The sequence below is a fragment of the Chlorocebus sabaeus genome, chromosome 5 (genome assembly GCF_047675955.1).
Source record: "Chlorocebus sabaeus isolate Y175 chromosome 5, mChlSab1.0.hap1, whole genome shotgun sequence".
NCBI classification, from domain to species: Eukaryota; Metazoa; Chordata; class Mammalia; order Primates; family Cercopithecidae; genus Chlorocebus; species Chlorocebus sabaeus.
Window position 1 is genome coordinate 28088734 of NC_132908.1, and position 16273 is coordinate 28105006.

Genomic DNA, 16273 nt, shown 5'->3' on the forward strand with positions numbered 1-16273 from the left:
CAGGCCCTCCACTCTCCCTCTGACTCACCCTTCCCAGCTCCAGAGAAGGCAACACTGAGGGAGGCCCAGCACCATAGTCCATGGCAGACACATGGTTCAGACTTGGCTGATTGATCTAAGAAACTTTATTGCTCAGAACCTTCCCTCCCTGGGCAATGGCAAGAGCTTTGGAGACCAGCCCTTGGGGACAGAGTCAGAGGCACTGGGTGGAAAAAAGAGCAAGTGTGTGGCACTTGGTCCATTGTCATGTGCAGGTATGGCAGGAGGAGGGGGGACTCTAGAAGGCCCCGCATCTAGGGCCTTCTAGGGACCCAGATATGCCCCCTTGGGCAAGGCTCACATGCCAAAGCAAAGCAGACGAGGCCAGCCTGGCTTGGGGTGAGGGCTCAGTGCCTCTTAGCCTTGCCCTGGGGTTCTTGGACCTTCCGGAAACTGAGCCACATCAGGCCCACATTGATGGCATAGGTGGTGATGCAAACGATGCAGAAATCATAGAGCACGAAGAACAGGATCCAGGCCAGGTAGACAGAACCAGCAAGAGACACCAGGGAGCTCAGCAGCAGCACGACAGAGGCCCAGCGCGTCCGCAGGCAACCTGCAAGGCAGAAGAGGGTCTGGTGTGGGCTTCAGGGACTGGCCACCTCCTGAACACTCCATGATGTCACCACACCACCTAGATGCCAGGAGCTGCTGGGAAGTGTCTCTAAAACAAGAGGCTCCAGGGCAGGTGTGATGGCTTACACCTGTAATCCCAACACTCTGGGAGGCCAAGGTGGGAAGACTGCTTTAGGCTAGGAGTTCAAAACCAGCTTGGGCAACATAGAAAGACCCAATCTGTATCAAAAATTTAGAAATTTGGCTGCGCGCAGTGGCTCATGCCTGTAATCCCAGCACTTTGGGAGGCCGAGGATGGTGGATCACCTGAGGTCAGGAGATCGAGAGCAGCCTGGCCAACATGGCAAAACCCCATCTCTACTAAAAATACAAAAATTAGCCAGGCGTGGTGATGGGCACCTGTAATCCCAACTGCTGGGGAGGCTAAGGCAGGAGAATAGCTTGAACCTAGGAGGCAGAGGTTGCAGTGAGCCGAGATCACACCACTGCACTCCAGCTTGGGCAACAAAAGTGAGACTTTGTCTCAAAAAAAAAAAAAAAAAAAGGCCCGGTGAGGTTGGCTCATGCCTGTAATCCTAGCACTTTGGGAGGCCGAGGTGGACGGATCACCAGGTCAAGAGACTGAGACCATCCTGGCCAACAGGGTGAAACCCTCTCTACTAAAAATACAAAAATTAGCTGGGCGTGGTGGCACGCACCTGTAGTCCCAGCTACTCGGGAGACTGACGCAGAATTGTTTGAACCGGGGAGGCAGAGGTTGCAGTGAGCCAGGATCACGCAACTGCACTCCAGCCTGGTGACAGAGCAAGACTATGTCTCAAAAAATAAAAAATAAAAAATAAAATAAAAATTAGCTGGGTGCAGTGGCATGTGACTCTAGTCCCAGCTACTCAGGAGGATCACTTGAGCCAGGAGTTCCAGATTACAGTGAGCTATGATTGTGCCACTGCACTTCAGCCTGGGCAACAGAGCAAGATGATTTCTTAAAAAAAAAAAAAAAAGGGCTTTCACAGGTTCCCTCCAAGGAACTTGCCATTGCCCAGGGAGGGAAAGTTCTGAGCAATAAAATTTCCTAAATAAATCGGCCAAGTCTGAACCATGTGTCAGCCAGGGGCCGTGGTGCTGGGCCTCCCTCAGTGATGCCTTCTCTGGAGCTGGGAAGGGTGACTCAAAGGGAGTGTGGGGGCCTGTTGGGAAGGGTGGTAATAGGTAGTCTCATCTCCAGGGTATGGCATCAGCAAGGCCTGGGGGGCGCCATCATCTCCCACTCCCTTGGTTCCCCTATCTGTTCAATAATTCCTGGGACCAGATACAAATTTTCCTGCGGAGCACTAAATGAGATAAAAGATAGCTCATGTTCAGCTTCTCCTTAAAAAGGAATTTCGGCATCTTTTCCACAAAACTGGGGTGCTGGTGGGGCATGGTAGCTCATGCCTGTAATCCCCCCAGCACCTTGGGAGGCTGAGGCAGACAGATTGCTTAAGACCAGCCTGGGCAACATGGCGAGACACTGTCTCTACCAAAAAAAATACAAAAATTAGCTGGGTATAGTGGTGCACGCCTGTGATTCCAGCTACTCGGGAGGCTAAGGTGGGAGGATCACTTGGGCAGGGAGGCAGAGGTTGCTGTGAGCTGAGATCACGCCAGTGCACGCTAAGGGCATCCTAGACCTCAGTTTGGGCAACAGAGCCAGACCCTGTCTCAAAACAACAACAAACAAAAAACCTGGGGACCTAGGATGTCTTTAAGGGCCCTTTAGCCTCTAACAGTACTTAAACCAATTAAAAGACTCCTGTTAGTTACCTCCCCACCTCTCCACCCGCAGGATGCTCCGTGATGAGCAGCTAGCTGGCTATCAGCTGTGGATCACCAAGACTGCATGGAGTGGGGCTAAGCTGACCAAGGGGGATGAGGGCCGGGGGCCTGCAGGGAGGGGGCAGAGCCACTCACCTAACAATAGCTGTAGTGTGTAGAAGATGCAACCGAATATGCTGTTGGATTGATTGAGGATGCTGTCCGGTCCCAGCACATGCTCCACCAGCCCGAAGCCCCTGCCCCACCTGGCAGAGGGGTGGTGTGGGGGAGTGGAACCAGGTTAGGAATGTCAACCTAGTGACTTGGACCCTACCCCAGAAAGGTGATTTCCAAGAAGCCACCTGGGTTATCCTCTGTTCCCCACCTCCTATCCTAGTCCAAGGGTCAATGACCTGCAGTCAGCGGACACTTTTGGCCACGTCAGGATTCCATGTCACTGACCCTATCCTCCCCTCTCCCCAGACCAGGCCCGGAAGTGGCTACTCGGTAGGCCCTGCTTTTCATCTAGACCTTAAGTAATTCTTTTTTTTTTTTTTTTTGAGACACCCATGGTGGAGTACAGTGGCGCGATCTCGGCTCACTGAAACCTCCGCCTCTCGGGTTCAAGCGATTCTCCTGCCTCAGGCCCCCAAGTAGCTGGGATTACAGGAGCCTGCAATAGCGCCGGGCTAATTTTTCTATTTTTGGTAGAGACAGGCTTTCACCATGTTGACCAGGCTGGTAAACTGACTTCAAGTGATCCAGCCGCCTCGGCCTCCCAAAGTGCTGGGATTACAGGAGTGACCCACCGCGCCCAGCCCTTAAGTAATTCTTAAAATGGCAAGGCTGGTATAACGGTTCACTCGGTTTTGCATCAGAGACTGGGAGTCGGCGGCAGATTATCTTTGCCCTGGACCCCAGAATCTCCAGCTCCCTGGCCACTCACTCGCCTCCTCGGTATTCCATCATTATGCTAACGCTTGGCCATCACGCACAGCCAGACCGGGCCACCTTGTTCCCGGGCACAGCCATCGCCAACCCCCCTTCACCTGCGCGCCGTCCTTGAGACCATCGTCAATCTCTGCCGCCATCCTGCCTCCCCGCCTTTCCCGGTCACCGTTATTCCTTGGCATCCAACTCACGTGCGAGTCCCCGGAATAATCCCAGTCCCCAGCACTGTCTGGTCCCTTGCCTCGCACTCTTATTTCGAACACCAGTATCTCTGGGTAGCTCAGCCCCCGTGCAACGACCCCGAGAGTAGTCCAGCCCCTTGTCCGTTCCCTGGGCACACCGATCCCACACTCCAGAATAATCATCTGGCAATCTGGCCGCCCTGCTCCGAGGCCCCACGCCTCCTACTCCCACGCACACCTGGAGGAGAAGACACGGGAACAGCTGATGGCGGTGCCTACGTCGCAGAGCGCGCGGTAATCCCTGTCCCGGGCGCGCGCCGCCTTCACGTGCAGCGCGTAGAGCGAAAGCACTAGGCCGGCCAAGCAAAGAGCGAGCCGCACCCACCCAGGGCTCCCCCAGGTGCTGTCCATTATCTCCAGGTTCCGTCTGAGGCGCCAGCAGTGAAAACCAGCCACGGGGCAGGGGCGGGGCGGGGAATGGCCACGCCCCTCCTGCCCCTCTGACTTGGCGATTGGCCGGCCGGGTTCGCACTCCGCGACCCAAACGGCTGTTCCCGGGGGCTAGTCAGGCGAGAGAGTTAGGAAAACAGCTAAGAATGCCCAGACTGGTGAGGCGGGTAAGAGACGTGGGGAATCGCAGCCCCAGCGACTGCCAGGCATGATGGGAGTTGTAGTCGGGGCGGCTGCAAGGCGTCAAGGGAAATGACGTCTCCAGAGATTTAAAAACTGTTTTGGCCGGGCGCGGTGACTCACACCTGTAATCCCAGCACTTTGGGAGGCCGAGGCTGGCGGATTACCGAGGTCGGAGATCGAGACCAGCCTCGCCAACATGGTGAAACCCCGTCTCTACTAAAACTACAAAAATTAGCCGGGCATGGTGGCACATGCCTGTAATCCCAGCTACTCTGGAGGCTGAGGCAGGAGAATTGCTTGAGCCGGAGAGACGGAAGTTGCAGTGAGCCGAGATCGTGCCACTGCACTCCAGCCTGGCTGACAGAGTGAGACTGTCTCAAAAAAAAAAAAAAAAAAAAAATTGTATTAATGTGGCTAACAGCATTTGCGCCTACCCTATGCCAAGTCCTGTTGTAAGAACTGGAGCATCCAGGACCTAGAGACCAGCGGATCAGGGGATCCAGCGAATACGGCGATCCGATTCGGGAACCAAGCATTTCCCCTGAAACTATTTCAGGCACCATTCGGGCTGCAGCCTCGCATCCTCCCAGGTCCTGCCTCACCAGTGCTTCTTGCCGGTCGGTCTCTCCCTTACATTCACAGAACCATTGCTTTGGCCACACACACCCTTGACAGTATCCTAACCTCTCTACTATCATGGCACCTGCCTGGCAACACCTGCGCTTGGATCAACTCAACAGTCAGTCTCTCCTTTCCAAGCTGTGGGCCTGCTGAGGTCTTTCCTTCACAGACATCCCATCTGATGGTGACCCATCTCTCCTACACATTCAACCTCTCTGTCCTCCCCATCTACACTGCAACTTGTTTCTCTTTCCCATCTCAGAAACAGCAACAAATCTCCCTTCACTAAGAGGTCCTTCACCAGCCTCCCCTCCCCGCATTATCCCATCTACTCCTCCACAGTCAAGTTTTTGGAAAGATTCTACACTCCCAGTCTCTACTTCCTCACTTCTTCCTCGCTGCCCACGCCATAAACTAGCTGCTGCCTCCAGCACTGCCCTGACACCTAGTGGCTGGTGTCACCAAGACGCTAGACCCAGTGGTTATTGATTTATTAATTTACTTATTTTGAGACGGAGTCTCACTTTGTCACCCAGGCTGGAGTGCAGAGGTGCCATCTCGGCTCACTGCAACCTCCACCTCCAGGGTTCAAGTTTTTCTCCTGCCACAGCCTCTCGAGTAGTTTGGACTACAGGTGCCTGCCACCACGCCCAGCTAATTTTTGTATTTTTAGTAGAGACGGGGTTTCACCATGGCCAGGCTCATCTCAAACTCCTGACCTCAAGTGATCCACCCACCTCGGTCTCCCAAAATGCTAGGATTACAGACGTGAGCCACCGTGCCCGGCTAATGGTTGTTTTTCAGGTCTTCTCTTGCTTGACTTCCCAGAGGGATCCCTTACTGTTGCACACACCTTCCTGGGAACTCTCTCTTCCTCTGGCGTCTGTGATATTTCCCTCTCCTGCTGGCTCCTCCCTTTCCAGATGCTCTTTCTCACATCTACTCTCTTCTAGAGAGTGTGGTAGACAGAATAATGGTCTCTAAAGATGTCCCTGCATGAATCCCTGGAACTTGTGAATATGATAGGTTAAATGGCAAAAAGGAAATTAAGGTTGCAGATGGAATTAAGCTGACCAATCTCCTGATTTGATTTGATTTGATTTATTTAATTTCTTTTGTTTTTGAGGCGGAGTTTCACTCTTGTTGCCCAACTGGAGTGCAATGGCATGATCTCTGCTCACTGCAACCTCCACCTCCCAAGTTCGAGTGATTCGCCTGCCTTAACCTCCCGAGTAGCTGGGATTACAGGCACCCGCCACCACACCTGGCTAATTTTTTTAAGTTTTAGTAGAGACAGGATTTTGCTATATTGGCCAGGCTGGTCTCGAACTCCTGACCTCAGGTGATCTGCCCACCTCAGCCTCCCAAAGTGCTGGGATTACAGGCGTGAGTCACCATGCCCGGCCTATTTATTTATTTATTTGAGATGGAGTTTTGCTCTTGTTGCCCAGGCTAAAATGCAATGGTGCTATCTCAGCTCACCGCAATCTCCACCTCCTGGGTTAAAGTGATTCTCCTGCCTTAGCCTCCCGAGTAGCTGGGATTATAGGCGTGCACCACCACGCCCAGCTAATTTTTTGTATTTTTAGTAGAGATGGGGTTTCCCCATATTGGTCAGGCTGGTCTCAAACTCCTGACCTCAAGTGATCCACCCGCCTGGGTCTCCCAAAGTGCTGGGATGATAGGCATGAGGCACCGCACCAGGCTCTATTGATTTATTTTTATTTTTATTTTTGAGATGGAGTCTCGCTCTGTTGCCTAGGCTGGAGTGCAGTGGCACAATCTTGGCTCACTATAACTTCCGCCCCCCGGGTTCAAGCCATTCTCCTGCGTCAGCCTCCCCAGTAGTTGGGACTACAGGCACGTGCAATCATGCCTGGCTAATTTTTGTATTTTTAGTAGAGACAGGGTTTCACTATGTTGGCCAGGCTGGTCTCGAACTCCTGACTTCGTGATCTGCCCACCTCAGCCTCCCAAAGTGCTGGGATTACAAGTGTAAGCCACTGTGCCCAGCATATTTTATCTGTTTAAAGACCCTTGACACACAGGCTGGAGTGCAGTGGCACTGTCATAACTCACTGCAACCTCTGCCTCCCAGGTTCAAATGATTCTTGCACCTCAGCCTCCCTAGTAGCTAGGAGTGCAAATACGTCCCACCACACCTGGATAATTTATTTTTATTTTTGTAGAGATGGGGTCTCACTTTGTTTCCCAGGCTGGTCTAAACTTCTGGTTTCAAGCAACCTTCCTGCCTCAAAGTGCTGGGAGTACAGGCATGAGCCACCACCACACCTGGCCTAATTTGCTGATTTTTATTTATTTATTATTATTTATCTTAATTTTTATTTTGAGACAGTCTTGCTCTGTCAGCCTCCCAAGTAGCTGGGATTATAGGTGCCCACCACCATGCCCAACTAATTATTGTAATTTTTTTTTTTTTTAAAGTAGAGACGGGGTTTTACCATGTTGGCCAGGCTGGTCTTGAACTCCTGACCTCAAGTGATCCGCCTGCCTCAGCCTCTCAAAGTACGGTGATTACGGCTGTGAGCCACCGTGCCTGGTCCAATTTTTGTATTTTCAGTAGAGATGGGGTTTTGCCATATTGGCCAGGCTGGTCTCGAACTCATGACCTCAGGTGATCCACCTGCCTCTGCCTCTCAAAGTGCTGGGATTACAGGCATAAGCCACCGTGCCTGGCCCACAAGGGTCCTTAAAAGATGAAGGAGGATTGCAGAAGAGAGTCAGAGGGAGATGTGAGTAAAGAAAAAAGACACAGAGAGCTGCAATGTTGCTGGTTTGAAGATGGAGGAAGGGGGTTGTGAGCTAATAAATACGAGTGGCCTCTAAAGGCAAGAAAGGATAAAGAACTGGATTCTCACCCTAGAGTCACCAGTAAGGAACTATCAACATTTTGATTTCAGCCCAGTGAGACTCTGTCAGACTTCTAAGCTACAGAACTATAAGATAAGTTTTTGTTGTTTTAAGTCATTGAATGTGTAGTAACTTGTTACAGCATCAATTAGAGATGAATACAGAGGACTGGGCATTAGGCCTGTATCTCAGCTTTCTCTGGTTTCCTGGTGTGTTCCTGTTATTTATTGTTGGCTTCCCCCCAGAATGAGTGATCTAAGAGGAAGCAAAATAGAAGCCGCAATCTCTTTATGACTTAGCCTCAGAAGACACACACTGGGGCCGGGTGCAGTGACTTATGCCTATAATCCCAGCACTTTGGGTTGCTGAGGCAGGAGGACAACTTGAGCCCAGGAGTTTGAGACACCCTGGACAACACAATGAGACCCTGACTCTACAAAAAATAAACAAAATTAGCCAGGTGTAGTGGTGTGCACCTGTAGTCCCTGTGGGGAGCTGTGCACCTGTAGTCACTTTGGGAGGCTGAGACAGGACAATAACTTGAACCCAGGAGTTTTGAGACAGATCTGGGCAATGTGGCAAGACTCTGTCTTTATAAATATTTGTAAAATTAGGCGGGGCATGGTGGCTCATGCTACCCGTAATCCCAACACTTTGGGAGGCTGAGGTGGGTGGATCACCTAAGGTCAGGAGTTTAAGACAAGCCTGGCCAACATGGCAAAACCCCATCTCTACTAAAAATACAAAAATTAGCCAGGCATGGTGGCGGTCACCTGTAATCCCAGCTACTCAGGAGGCTGAGGCAGGAGAATCATTTGAACCTGGGAGGTGGAAGTTGTAGTGAGCCGAGATTGCCTTCCTCACTTCAAGAGTTATAAAAGATTTTGACCATATTTTCTTTTCTTTATTTCTTTATTTTTTAATTTTTTGAGACGGGATCACAGAGTCTCGCTCTGTCGCCCAGGCTGGAGTGCAGCAGCGCGATCTCGGCTCACTGCAAGCTCCACGCCATTCTGCTGCCTCAGTCTCCCGAGTAGCTGGGACTACAGGCGCCCACCACCACGCCCAGCTGATTTTTTCTATTTTTTAGTAGAGATGGTGTTTCACCGTGTTAGCCAGGATGGTCTCGATCTCCTGACCTTGTGATCCACCCGCCTCGGCCTCCCAAAATGCTGGGATTACAGGCGTGAGCCACCGTGCCAGGCCTTTTTTTTTTTTTTTTTTTTTTTGAGACAGAGTTTCACTTTTGTTGCCCAGGCTGGAGTGCAATGGCACAATTTCAGCTCACCGCAACCTCTGCCTCCCAGGTTCAAGCGATTCTCCTGCCTCAGCCTCCCTAGTAGCTGGGATTATAGGCATGTGCCACCACACTCGGCTAATTTTGTATTTTTAGTAGAGACAGGGTTTCTCCATGTTGGTCAGGCTGGTCTTGAACTCCCGACCTCAGGTGATCCACCTGCCTTGGCCTCCCAAAGTGCTGGGATTACAGGCATGAGCCACCACACCCCGACTGACCATATTTTCTTCTAGCATTTTATTTATTTATTTATTTATTTATTTATTTATTTATTTATTTGAGATAGTCCTGCTCTGTCGCCCAGGCTGGAATGTAGTGGTGCAATCTTGGCTCACTGCACTCTCCGCCTCTTGGATTTAAGCTATTCTCCTGCCTTAGCCTCCTGAGTAGCTGTGATTACAGGTGCCAGCCACTATGCCCGGCTGATTTTTGCATTTTCAGTAGAGACGGGGTTTCACCATATTGGCCAGGCTGGTCTCGAACTCCTGATCTCATGATCCACCCTCCTTGGCCTGTAATCTCAGTGCTGGGATTACAGGCATGAGCCACGGTGCCTGGCGCTTTTTTTTTTCTTTTTTTTTCCTGTTAGAGACAAGGTGTTGTTATGTTGCCTCTAACTCCGGGGCTCAAGCAATTCTCCCGCCTTGGCTTCCCAAAGTGCTGCTGGGATTATAGGAGTGAGCCACTGCCCCCAGCCTCTGACAGTTTTTGTGCACTAGGAATTTGGGAAGACAATTTTACCTGGCTATTTCTGGCTCATACAATTGCAGACAGATGGTAGCTAAAGCTGGAACAATGAGCAGTTAAAGCAACTGAAAGATAACCTAGCATCTCCCTCTCTCTGAGTAGTCTCCAGGCCTATCCATGTCATCCTCTGCATGGGCTAGCTTGGGCTTCCTCACAGCATGGCAGCCTCAAGGCTTTGATAGTCAGCTTCCAAAATGGTCCTCAATGATTCCTGCTTCCTGGTATTGATACCATGTGCAGTCTTTTCTCACATTGAAAGGGGCTGAACTGGCCCATTGGGATAATGCAGAAATGACAATGTGTGACTTTAGAGGCTAAATCATGAAGATATTGTGGCTTCCATTTTGCTCCTTTGTAGATCACTCATTCTAGACAAAGCCAGCTACCATGATATGAAGGCACTCAAGTAACCCTAGGGAGAGGTCTCCTTAGTGAGGAACTGAGGCCCTATAAGGAACATGGGTGTGCTGCAGTCAAGTGGGCATAGGCCAAAGTAAACATCCAGAGTGACTCAGTGAGTTTACAGTGCAGGCATATAGCTCCACTTGTTATCACAGCCATGTAGCCATAACATGGGAAGGCTCATCACTTGGCTCTGAGCCACTGTTGTCTGTAAAAGGTATAATTGCCCTGCTGACACTGCACAGGGCTCGGCCCAACATGGCTTGACATGGGATATGGCTCTTGTGCAGGTGCTTGTGTCCAGAGAAAGAGAGAAAGCCAGAGCTGTCCGTCTCAGGGAAGCCAAGACACAGCTCAGCTTGCTGGTGCCAAGAGGGAGAAAGAGTGAAGCTGCAGGGCGTGGTGGCTCATGCCTATAATCCCAGCACTTTGAGAGGCCAAGGCGGGTGGATCACGAGGTCAGGAGTTTGAGACCAGCCCACTCAACATGGTGAAACCTGATCTCAACTAAAATACAAAAATTAGCCGGCCATGGTGGTGCATGCCTGTAATCCCAGCTACTCAGGAGGCTGAGGCAGGAGAATTGCTTGAACCCAGGAGGCAGAGATTGCAGTAAGCTGAGATCATACCACTGCACTGCAGCCTGGGCAATAGCACGAGACTCTGTCTCAGCAAAAAAGAAAAGAAAAGAAAAGAAAGAGTGAAGCTGCTGACCGTGAAGGGAGAGCTGGCCACACAGCTGTGTGTGTGTGGGAGCCAGCCGCCGGAGTAAGCAGCTGAGACAGAGCAGACAGTTCGAGAGTGAGATGCTGATGATGAGAGAGCTGCTGAATAAAACCATGTCTTATTTACCTGCTGTCTCTTGAGCGTTCTTCTCGCTCTATGCCTCATGTCCACCCATTCCTCTCGCACCTCAGTTGGGGCTGGACCCCAACCCTGAGAATGACAGGCCTCCTGCCAACAACCAGCATTAGCCTGCTGGGCACGCGAGGGAGCTACCTTGGAATCAGATTCTGTAAAGCAGTCGCGCCTTCAGATAACGGTAGCATTGGCCAACATTTTTTTTTTTTTTTTGAGACGAAGTCTCACTCTGTCGCCCAGGCTGGAGTGCAGTGGCACAATCTTGGCTCACTGCAAGCTCCGCCTCCCGGGTTCAAGTGATTCTCCTGCCTCAGCCTCCCGAGTAGCGGGGACTACAGGCGTGTGCCACCATGCCTGGCTAATATTTTGTATTTTTAGTAGAGATGGGGTTTCACCGTATTAGCCAGGAATAGTCTTGATCTCCTGACCGCCCCCCCAGCCTGCCTCGGCCTCCCAAAGTGCTGGCATTACAGGCGTGAGCCACTGCACCTGGCATGGCCAACATTTTGACTGCACTTCATGAGAGACCCTGAGCCAGAACCCCCTGGCTAAGCTGCTCCCAGATTCCTGACCCAAGGAAACTGTGTGAGAATAAGTTTTATTGTTTTTTGTTTTGTTTTGTTTTGGTTTTTTTGAGGTCTCACTCTGTTGCCCAGGCTGGAGCACAGTGGCACGATCTCGGCTCACCGCAAGCTCCGCCTCCCGGGGTCTTGCCATTCTCCTGCCTCAGCCTCCTGAGTAGCTGGGACTACAGGCGCCTGCCACCACGCCCAGCTAAGTTTTTTGTATTTTCAGTAGAGACGGGGTTTCACCGTGTTAGCCAGGATAGTCTCAATCTCCTGACCTCATGATCTGCCTGCCTTGGCCTCCCAAAATGCTGGGATTACAAATGTGAGCCACCGTGCCCGGCCAGTGTTTATTGTTTTAAGATATTGGTGGGGCACAGTGGCTCACACCTGTAATCCCAGCACTTTGGAAGGCCGAGGTGGGAGGATCACTTGAGCTCAGGAGTCCAAGTTCAAGAACAGCCTGGGCAACATAGTGAGACCTTGTCTCTATTTAAAAAAAAAATTTTTAAAGATGTTATGTTTGAGCAGAGTATGGTGGCTCATGCCTGTAATCCCAGCACTTTGGGAGGCTGAGGCGGGTGGATCACCTGATGTCAGGAGATGGAGACCAGCCTGGCCAACACAGTCTCTACAAAAATACAAAAAATTATCTGGGCATGATGGTGGGCACCTGTAATCCCAGCTACTCGGGAGGCTGAGGCAGGAGAATTGCTTGAACCCGGGAGGCAGAAGTTGCAGTGAGCCGAGATCGTGCCATTGCACTCCAGCATGGTGCTGTGTTTTGGGGGTAAGTTGTTACACAGCAATAAATAATTCATACAGGGCACCAGCCTGGCCAACATGGAGAAACCCTTCTCTACTAAAAATTATCCGGGTGTGGTGGCGGGCGCCTGTAATCCCAGCTACTTGGGAGGCTGAAGCAGGAGAATCCCTTGAACCTGGGAGGTGGAGGCTGCAGTGAGCCAAGATCACGCCACTGCACTCCAGCCTGGGTCACAGCACAAGACTCTGTCTCAATTTAAAAATAAAATAATACCCGGCCGGGCGCGGTGGCTCAAGCCTGTAATCCCAGCACTTTGGGAGGCCGAGACGGGCAGATTACGAGGTCAGAAGATCGAGACCATCCTGGCTAACATGGTGAAACCCCGTCTCTACTAAAAAATACAAAAAAACTAGCCGGGCGAGGTGGCGAGCGCCTGTAGTCCCAGCTACTCGGGAGGCTGAGGCAGGAGAATGGCGTAAACCCAGGAGGCGGAGCTTGCAGTGAGCTGAGATTGCCCCTCTGCACTCCAGCCTGGGAGACAGAGCGAGACTCTGTCTCAAATAAAATAAAATAAAATAAAATAAAATAAAATAAAATAAAACAAATAATATAGGGCAGTCAGACTGCCCACCTGGCAGCTCAGGACCCTAGCACATGTGCTTCAGAAAGCCAGGCGGAAGTTACGTATTTTTTTAATCTAAACTGAGAAATCATGTAGCATCCCTTCCACTGTAATCACAAGCTTTCCCAGTTCCAAAGGGAGGGAACATAGACTCCCTCACCTCTTGATACAAGAAGTGACAAAGTTATATGGTAAGAAGTTGGCCAGGCCCTGCTTGGCTCCGTTGCTCATGCCTGTAATCCCAGCACTTTGGGAAGAGGAGGCGGATAGATCCCCTGAGGTCAGGAATCTGAGGACAGCCTGGCCAACTTGGTGAAACCGTATCTCTACAAAAATTAGTCGGGCATGGTGGTATGCACCTGTAATTCCAGCTACTTGGGACGGCTGAGGCACCAGAATTGCTTGAAGCTGGGAGGCAGAGGTTGCAGTGAACCGAGATTGTGCCACTACACTCCAGCCTGGGTTACAGTGCAAGACTCTGTCTCAAAAAAAAAAAAAAAAAAAAAAAAAAGAAGTGCCGGGCGTGGTGGCTCACGCCTATAATCCCAGCACTTTGGGAAGCCGAGGTGGGCGGATCAGGAGGTCAGGAGATCAAAACCATCCTGGCTAACACGGTGAAACCCCATCTCTACTAAAAATAGAAAAAATTAGCTGGGCGTGGTGGTGGGCACCTGTAGTCCCAGCTACTTGGGAGGCTGAGGCAGGGGAATGGCGTGAACCCCGGAGGCAGAGCTTGCAGTGAGCCCAGATTGCGCCACTGCACTTCAGCCTTGGCAACAGAGCGAGACTCTGTCTCAAAAAAAAAAAAAAAAAAAAAAAGAAGAAGAAGTTAGTTGTGGCTCATGCCTGTAATCCCAACACTTTGGGAAGCTGAGATGGGAGTATCGCTTGAGGCCAGAAAGTCCATGGATACCAGCCTGAGCAACATAAGGAGATCTCATCCCTACAAAAATTTTTAAAAAATCAGCTGGGTTTGGTGGCAGGCACCTGTGGTCACAGCCACTCGGGAGGCTGAGGTAGGAGGATTGCTTGAGTCAGGGATGTTTTGGCTGCCGTAAGCCATGAACATGCCATTGCATTCTAGCCTGGGTAACAGAGTGAGACACTGTTTCAGAAAAAATAAAATAAAATAAAATAAAATAAAATAAAATAAAATAAAATAAAAATGTTGTAGGCCAGGCGTGGGGCTCATGCCTGTAATTCTAGTGCTTTGGGAGACTGAGGCAGGAGGATTGCTTGAGAACAGGAGTTCGAGGCTGTAGTGAGCTGTGATCGCACCACTGCACTCCAGCCTTGACGACATGCGCGATATCTCGTCTCGATAAATAAATACATACAGTTCTCTTTTACATCGAGTATATGCATATTTTTAAAAACACATCGAAAGCGCTTAGAAAGCTGCCTGACCTGTATACAGTATTCTGAAAAGGGGGTCGCGGGGTGCATGACCAACCTCCGCCGCCGGGGGCAGCAGCGACTCCGGGCCGAGCAGTGGCCGAGCGCGCCGGGTCAAATGGGGTGAAACCTCTGCCAGACGCCTCCGCCTCGGTGGCAGCCGCAGCCTCCTCCGCCTGCGGCTCCTGTCCACGCCTCAGCCACGTGAGCGTCGGATTCTGGAGCACAGAGCACTGCCAGTCCTTTGCTGCTTTGCGCAGCCCGTCCTCCCCGCCAGGGGCACCCTTACCGCTTCCTTCTCCCACGGGTTCCAGCCCTGCCTGCTTCGGGGCTGCAGGAGCCTGGCTGTACTCCAGGACGTTGGGAAATAACAGGTGGGAAAGGTGTGGGTGGGGGGCAAAGAGGAAACCCAGAGACACAGGACGCCCCTTTCCTGTGGTCGGCACCCAGTTGCTCAGTCAGGCCAGCCACGGTGAGGAGTCTTCCCTCCAAGTTTATATTTATTATTATTTATTTTTTATTTTTTCACCTCCAAGTTTTTTATTATTATTATTATTATTATTTTGAGACGGAGTCTTGCTCTGTCGCCCAGGCTGGAGTGCAGTGGCGCCATCTCGGCTCACTGCAAGCTCCGCCTCCCGGGTTCACACCATTCTCCTGCCTCAGCCTCCCAAGTAGCTGGGACTACAGGCGCCCGCCACCACCCCCGGCTAATTTTTTCTATTTTTTAGTAGAGACGGGGTTTCACCGTGTTAGCCAGGATGGTCTCAATCTCCTGACCTCGTGATCCACCCGCCTTGGCCTCCCGAAGTGCTGGGATAACAGGCGTGAGCCACCGCGCCCGGCCTATTTATTTATTTTTGAGACAGAGTCTCGCTCTGTCGCCCAGGCTGGAGTGCAGTGGCGCCATCTTGGCTTACTGCAACCTCCGCCTCCCGGGTTCAAGCAATTCTTCTGCCTCAGCCTCCAGAGTAGCAGGGATTACAGGCGTGTGCCACTGCATCTGGCTAATTTTTGTAGTTTTAGTAAAGACAGGGTTTCACCATGTTGCCAGGCTGGTCTCGAACTCCTGACCTCAGGTGATCCGCCCGCCTCAGCCTCTCAAAGTGCTAGGATTACAAGCGTGAGCCACCACACCTGTCCGACCTCCAAGTTTAAAGACAGCCTCCAGGCCCAGTGGCTCACTCCTGTAACCCCAACAACTCAGAAGGCTGAGGCCAGGAATTTGAGACCAGCCTGGGCAACATAGTGAGACCCCAGCTCTAACAAAAATAGGCCAGGCACAGTGGGTTACATCTGTAATCCCAGCACTTTGGAAGGCGGTGGCAAAAGGATTGCTTGAGGGGGGAAAAATCACCCCGGGGTAGCGTGCACATTTACAGTCTCAGCTACTTGAGAGGCTGAGGTGGGAGGATCACTTAAGTTGGAGGCTGCAGTGAGCTAGGATGGAGCCACTGTATTCCAGCTTGAGCAACAGAGCAAGACCCCATCTCCAAATAAATAAATAAATAAAGACAGCCTCAAAAGATGTCACTTGCTTCACTTAGCACTTTTAATTGAACATGTTTAGGAAATATATAGCCATGGTAAGGAAAATTCCAATTAGTACAGATACACACTACACACCTATGCACGTGCACACACTGAAACGTGTCCCTTCCAGCACCTCCTCCCTGGATAATTTTGTTTTCTTTTTTTTTTTTTTTTGCAATGGAGTTTTGCTCTTGTTGCCCAGGCTGGAGAGCAGTGGTGAGATATCCGCTCACTGCAACCTCCACCTCCCGGATTTGAGCGATTCTCCTGTCTCAGCCTCCCGAGTAGCTGGGATTACAGGTACCGCCCCCCCCCCCCAACAACATCTGACTGATTTTTGTATCTTTAGTAGAGATGGGGTTTCGCCATGTTGGCCAGGCTGGTCTTGAACTCCTGAGATCCGCCCACCTTGTCTTC

The 16273-nt window shown here is 51.2% G+C and overlaps 2 protein-coding genes across 3 annotated transcripts; both read right to left on the reverse strand.

Moving 5' to 3' along the window:
• Positions 1 to 107: 107 nt before the first annotated feature.
• Positions 108 to 4142, reverse strand: VKORC1 (vitamin K epoxide reductase complex subunit 1). Of its 2 annotated transcripts, XM_007990494.3 has the most exons (3): positions 3781 to 4124; positions 2566 to 2675; positions 108 to 595 (listed from the first exon to the last, which is right to left on the reverse strand). In XM_007990494.3, exons 1-3 carry the CDS (start codon positions 3951 to 3953, stop codon positions 387 to 389), a joined length of 492 nt encoding a protein of 163 aa, XP_007988685.1. In that variant the 5' UTR covers positions 3954 to 4124; the 3' UTR covers positions 108 to 386. The 2 variants fall into 2 exon arrangements, with proteins under 2 accessions (XP_007988685.1, XP_007988686.1); XM_007990495.3 differs by lacking the exon at positions 2566 to 2675 and having other exon boundaries at positions 3781 to 4142.
• LOC140711671 (uncharacterized) lies at positions 4108 to 4599 on the reverse strand. Its single transcript, XM_073015324.1, is given in 3 exon segments — positions 4108 to 4272; positions 4275 to 4347; positions 4349 to 4599. Coding segments are annotated over 3 exon segments (489 nt in total).
• Positions 4600 to 16273: the final 11674 nt, after the last annotated feature.

Coding starts and splice junctions, on each gene's coding strand:
- VKORC1 (XM_007990494.3), bottom strand. CDS start 3,953: ATGGACAGCACCTGGGGGAGCCCTGGGTGGGTGCGGCTCGCTCTTTGC. Junction 2,676..3,780: donor TCCCGTGTCTTCTCCTCCAG/GTGTGCGTGGGA, acceptor CCCCTCTGCCAG/GTGGGGCAGGGGCTTCGGGC. Junction 596..2,565: donor CACACTACAGCTATTGTTAG/GTGAGTGGCTCT, acceptor TCTGCCTTGCAG/GTTGCCTGCGGACGCGCTGG.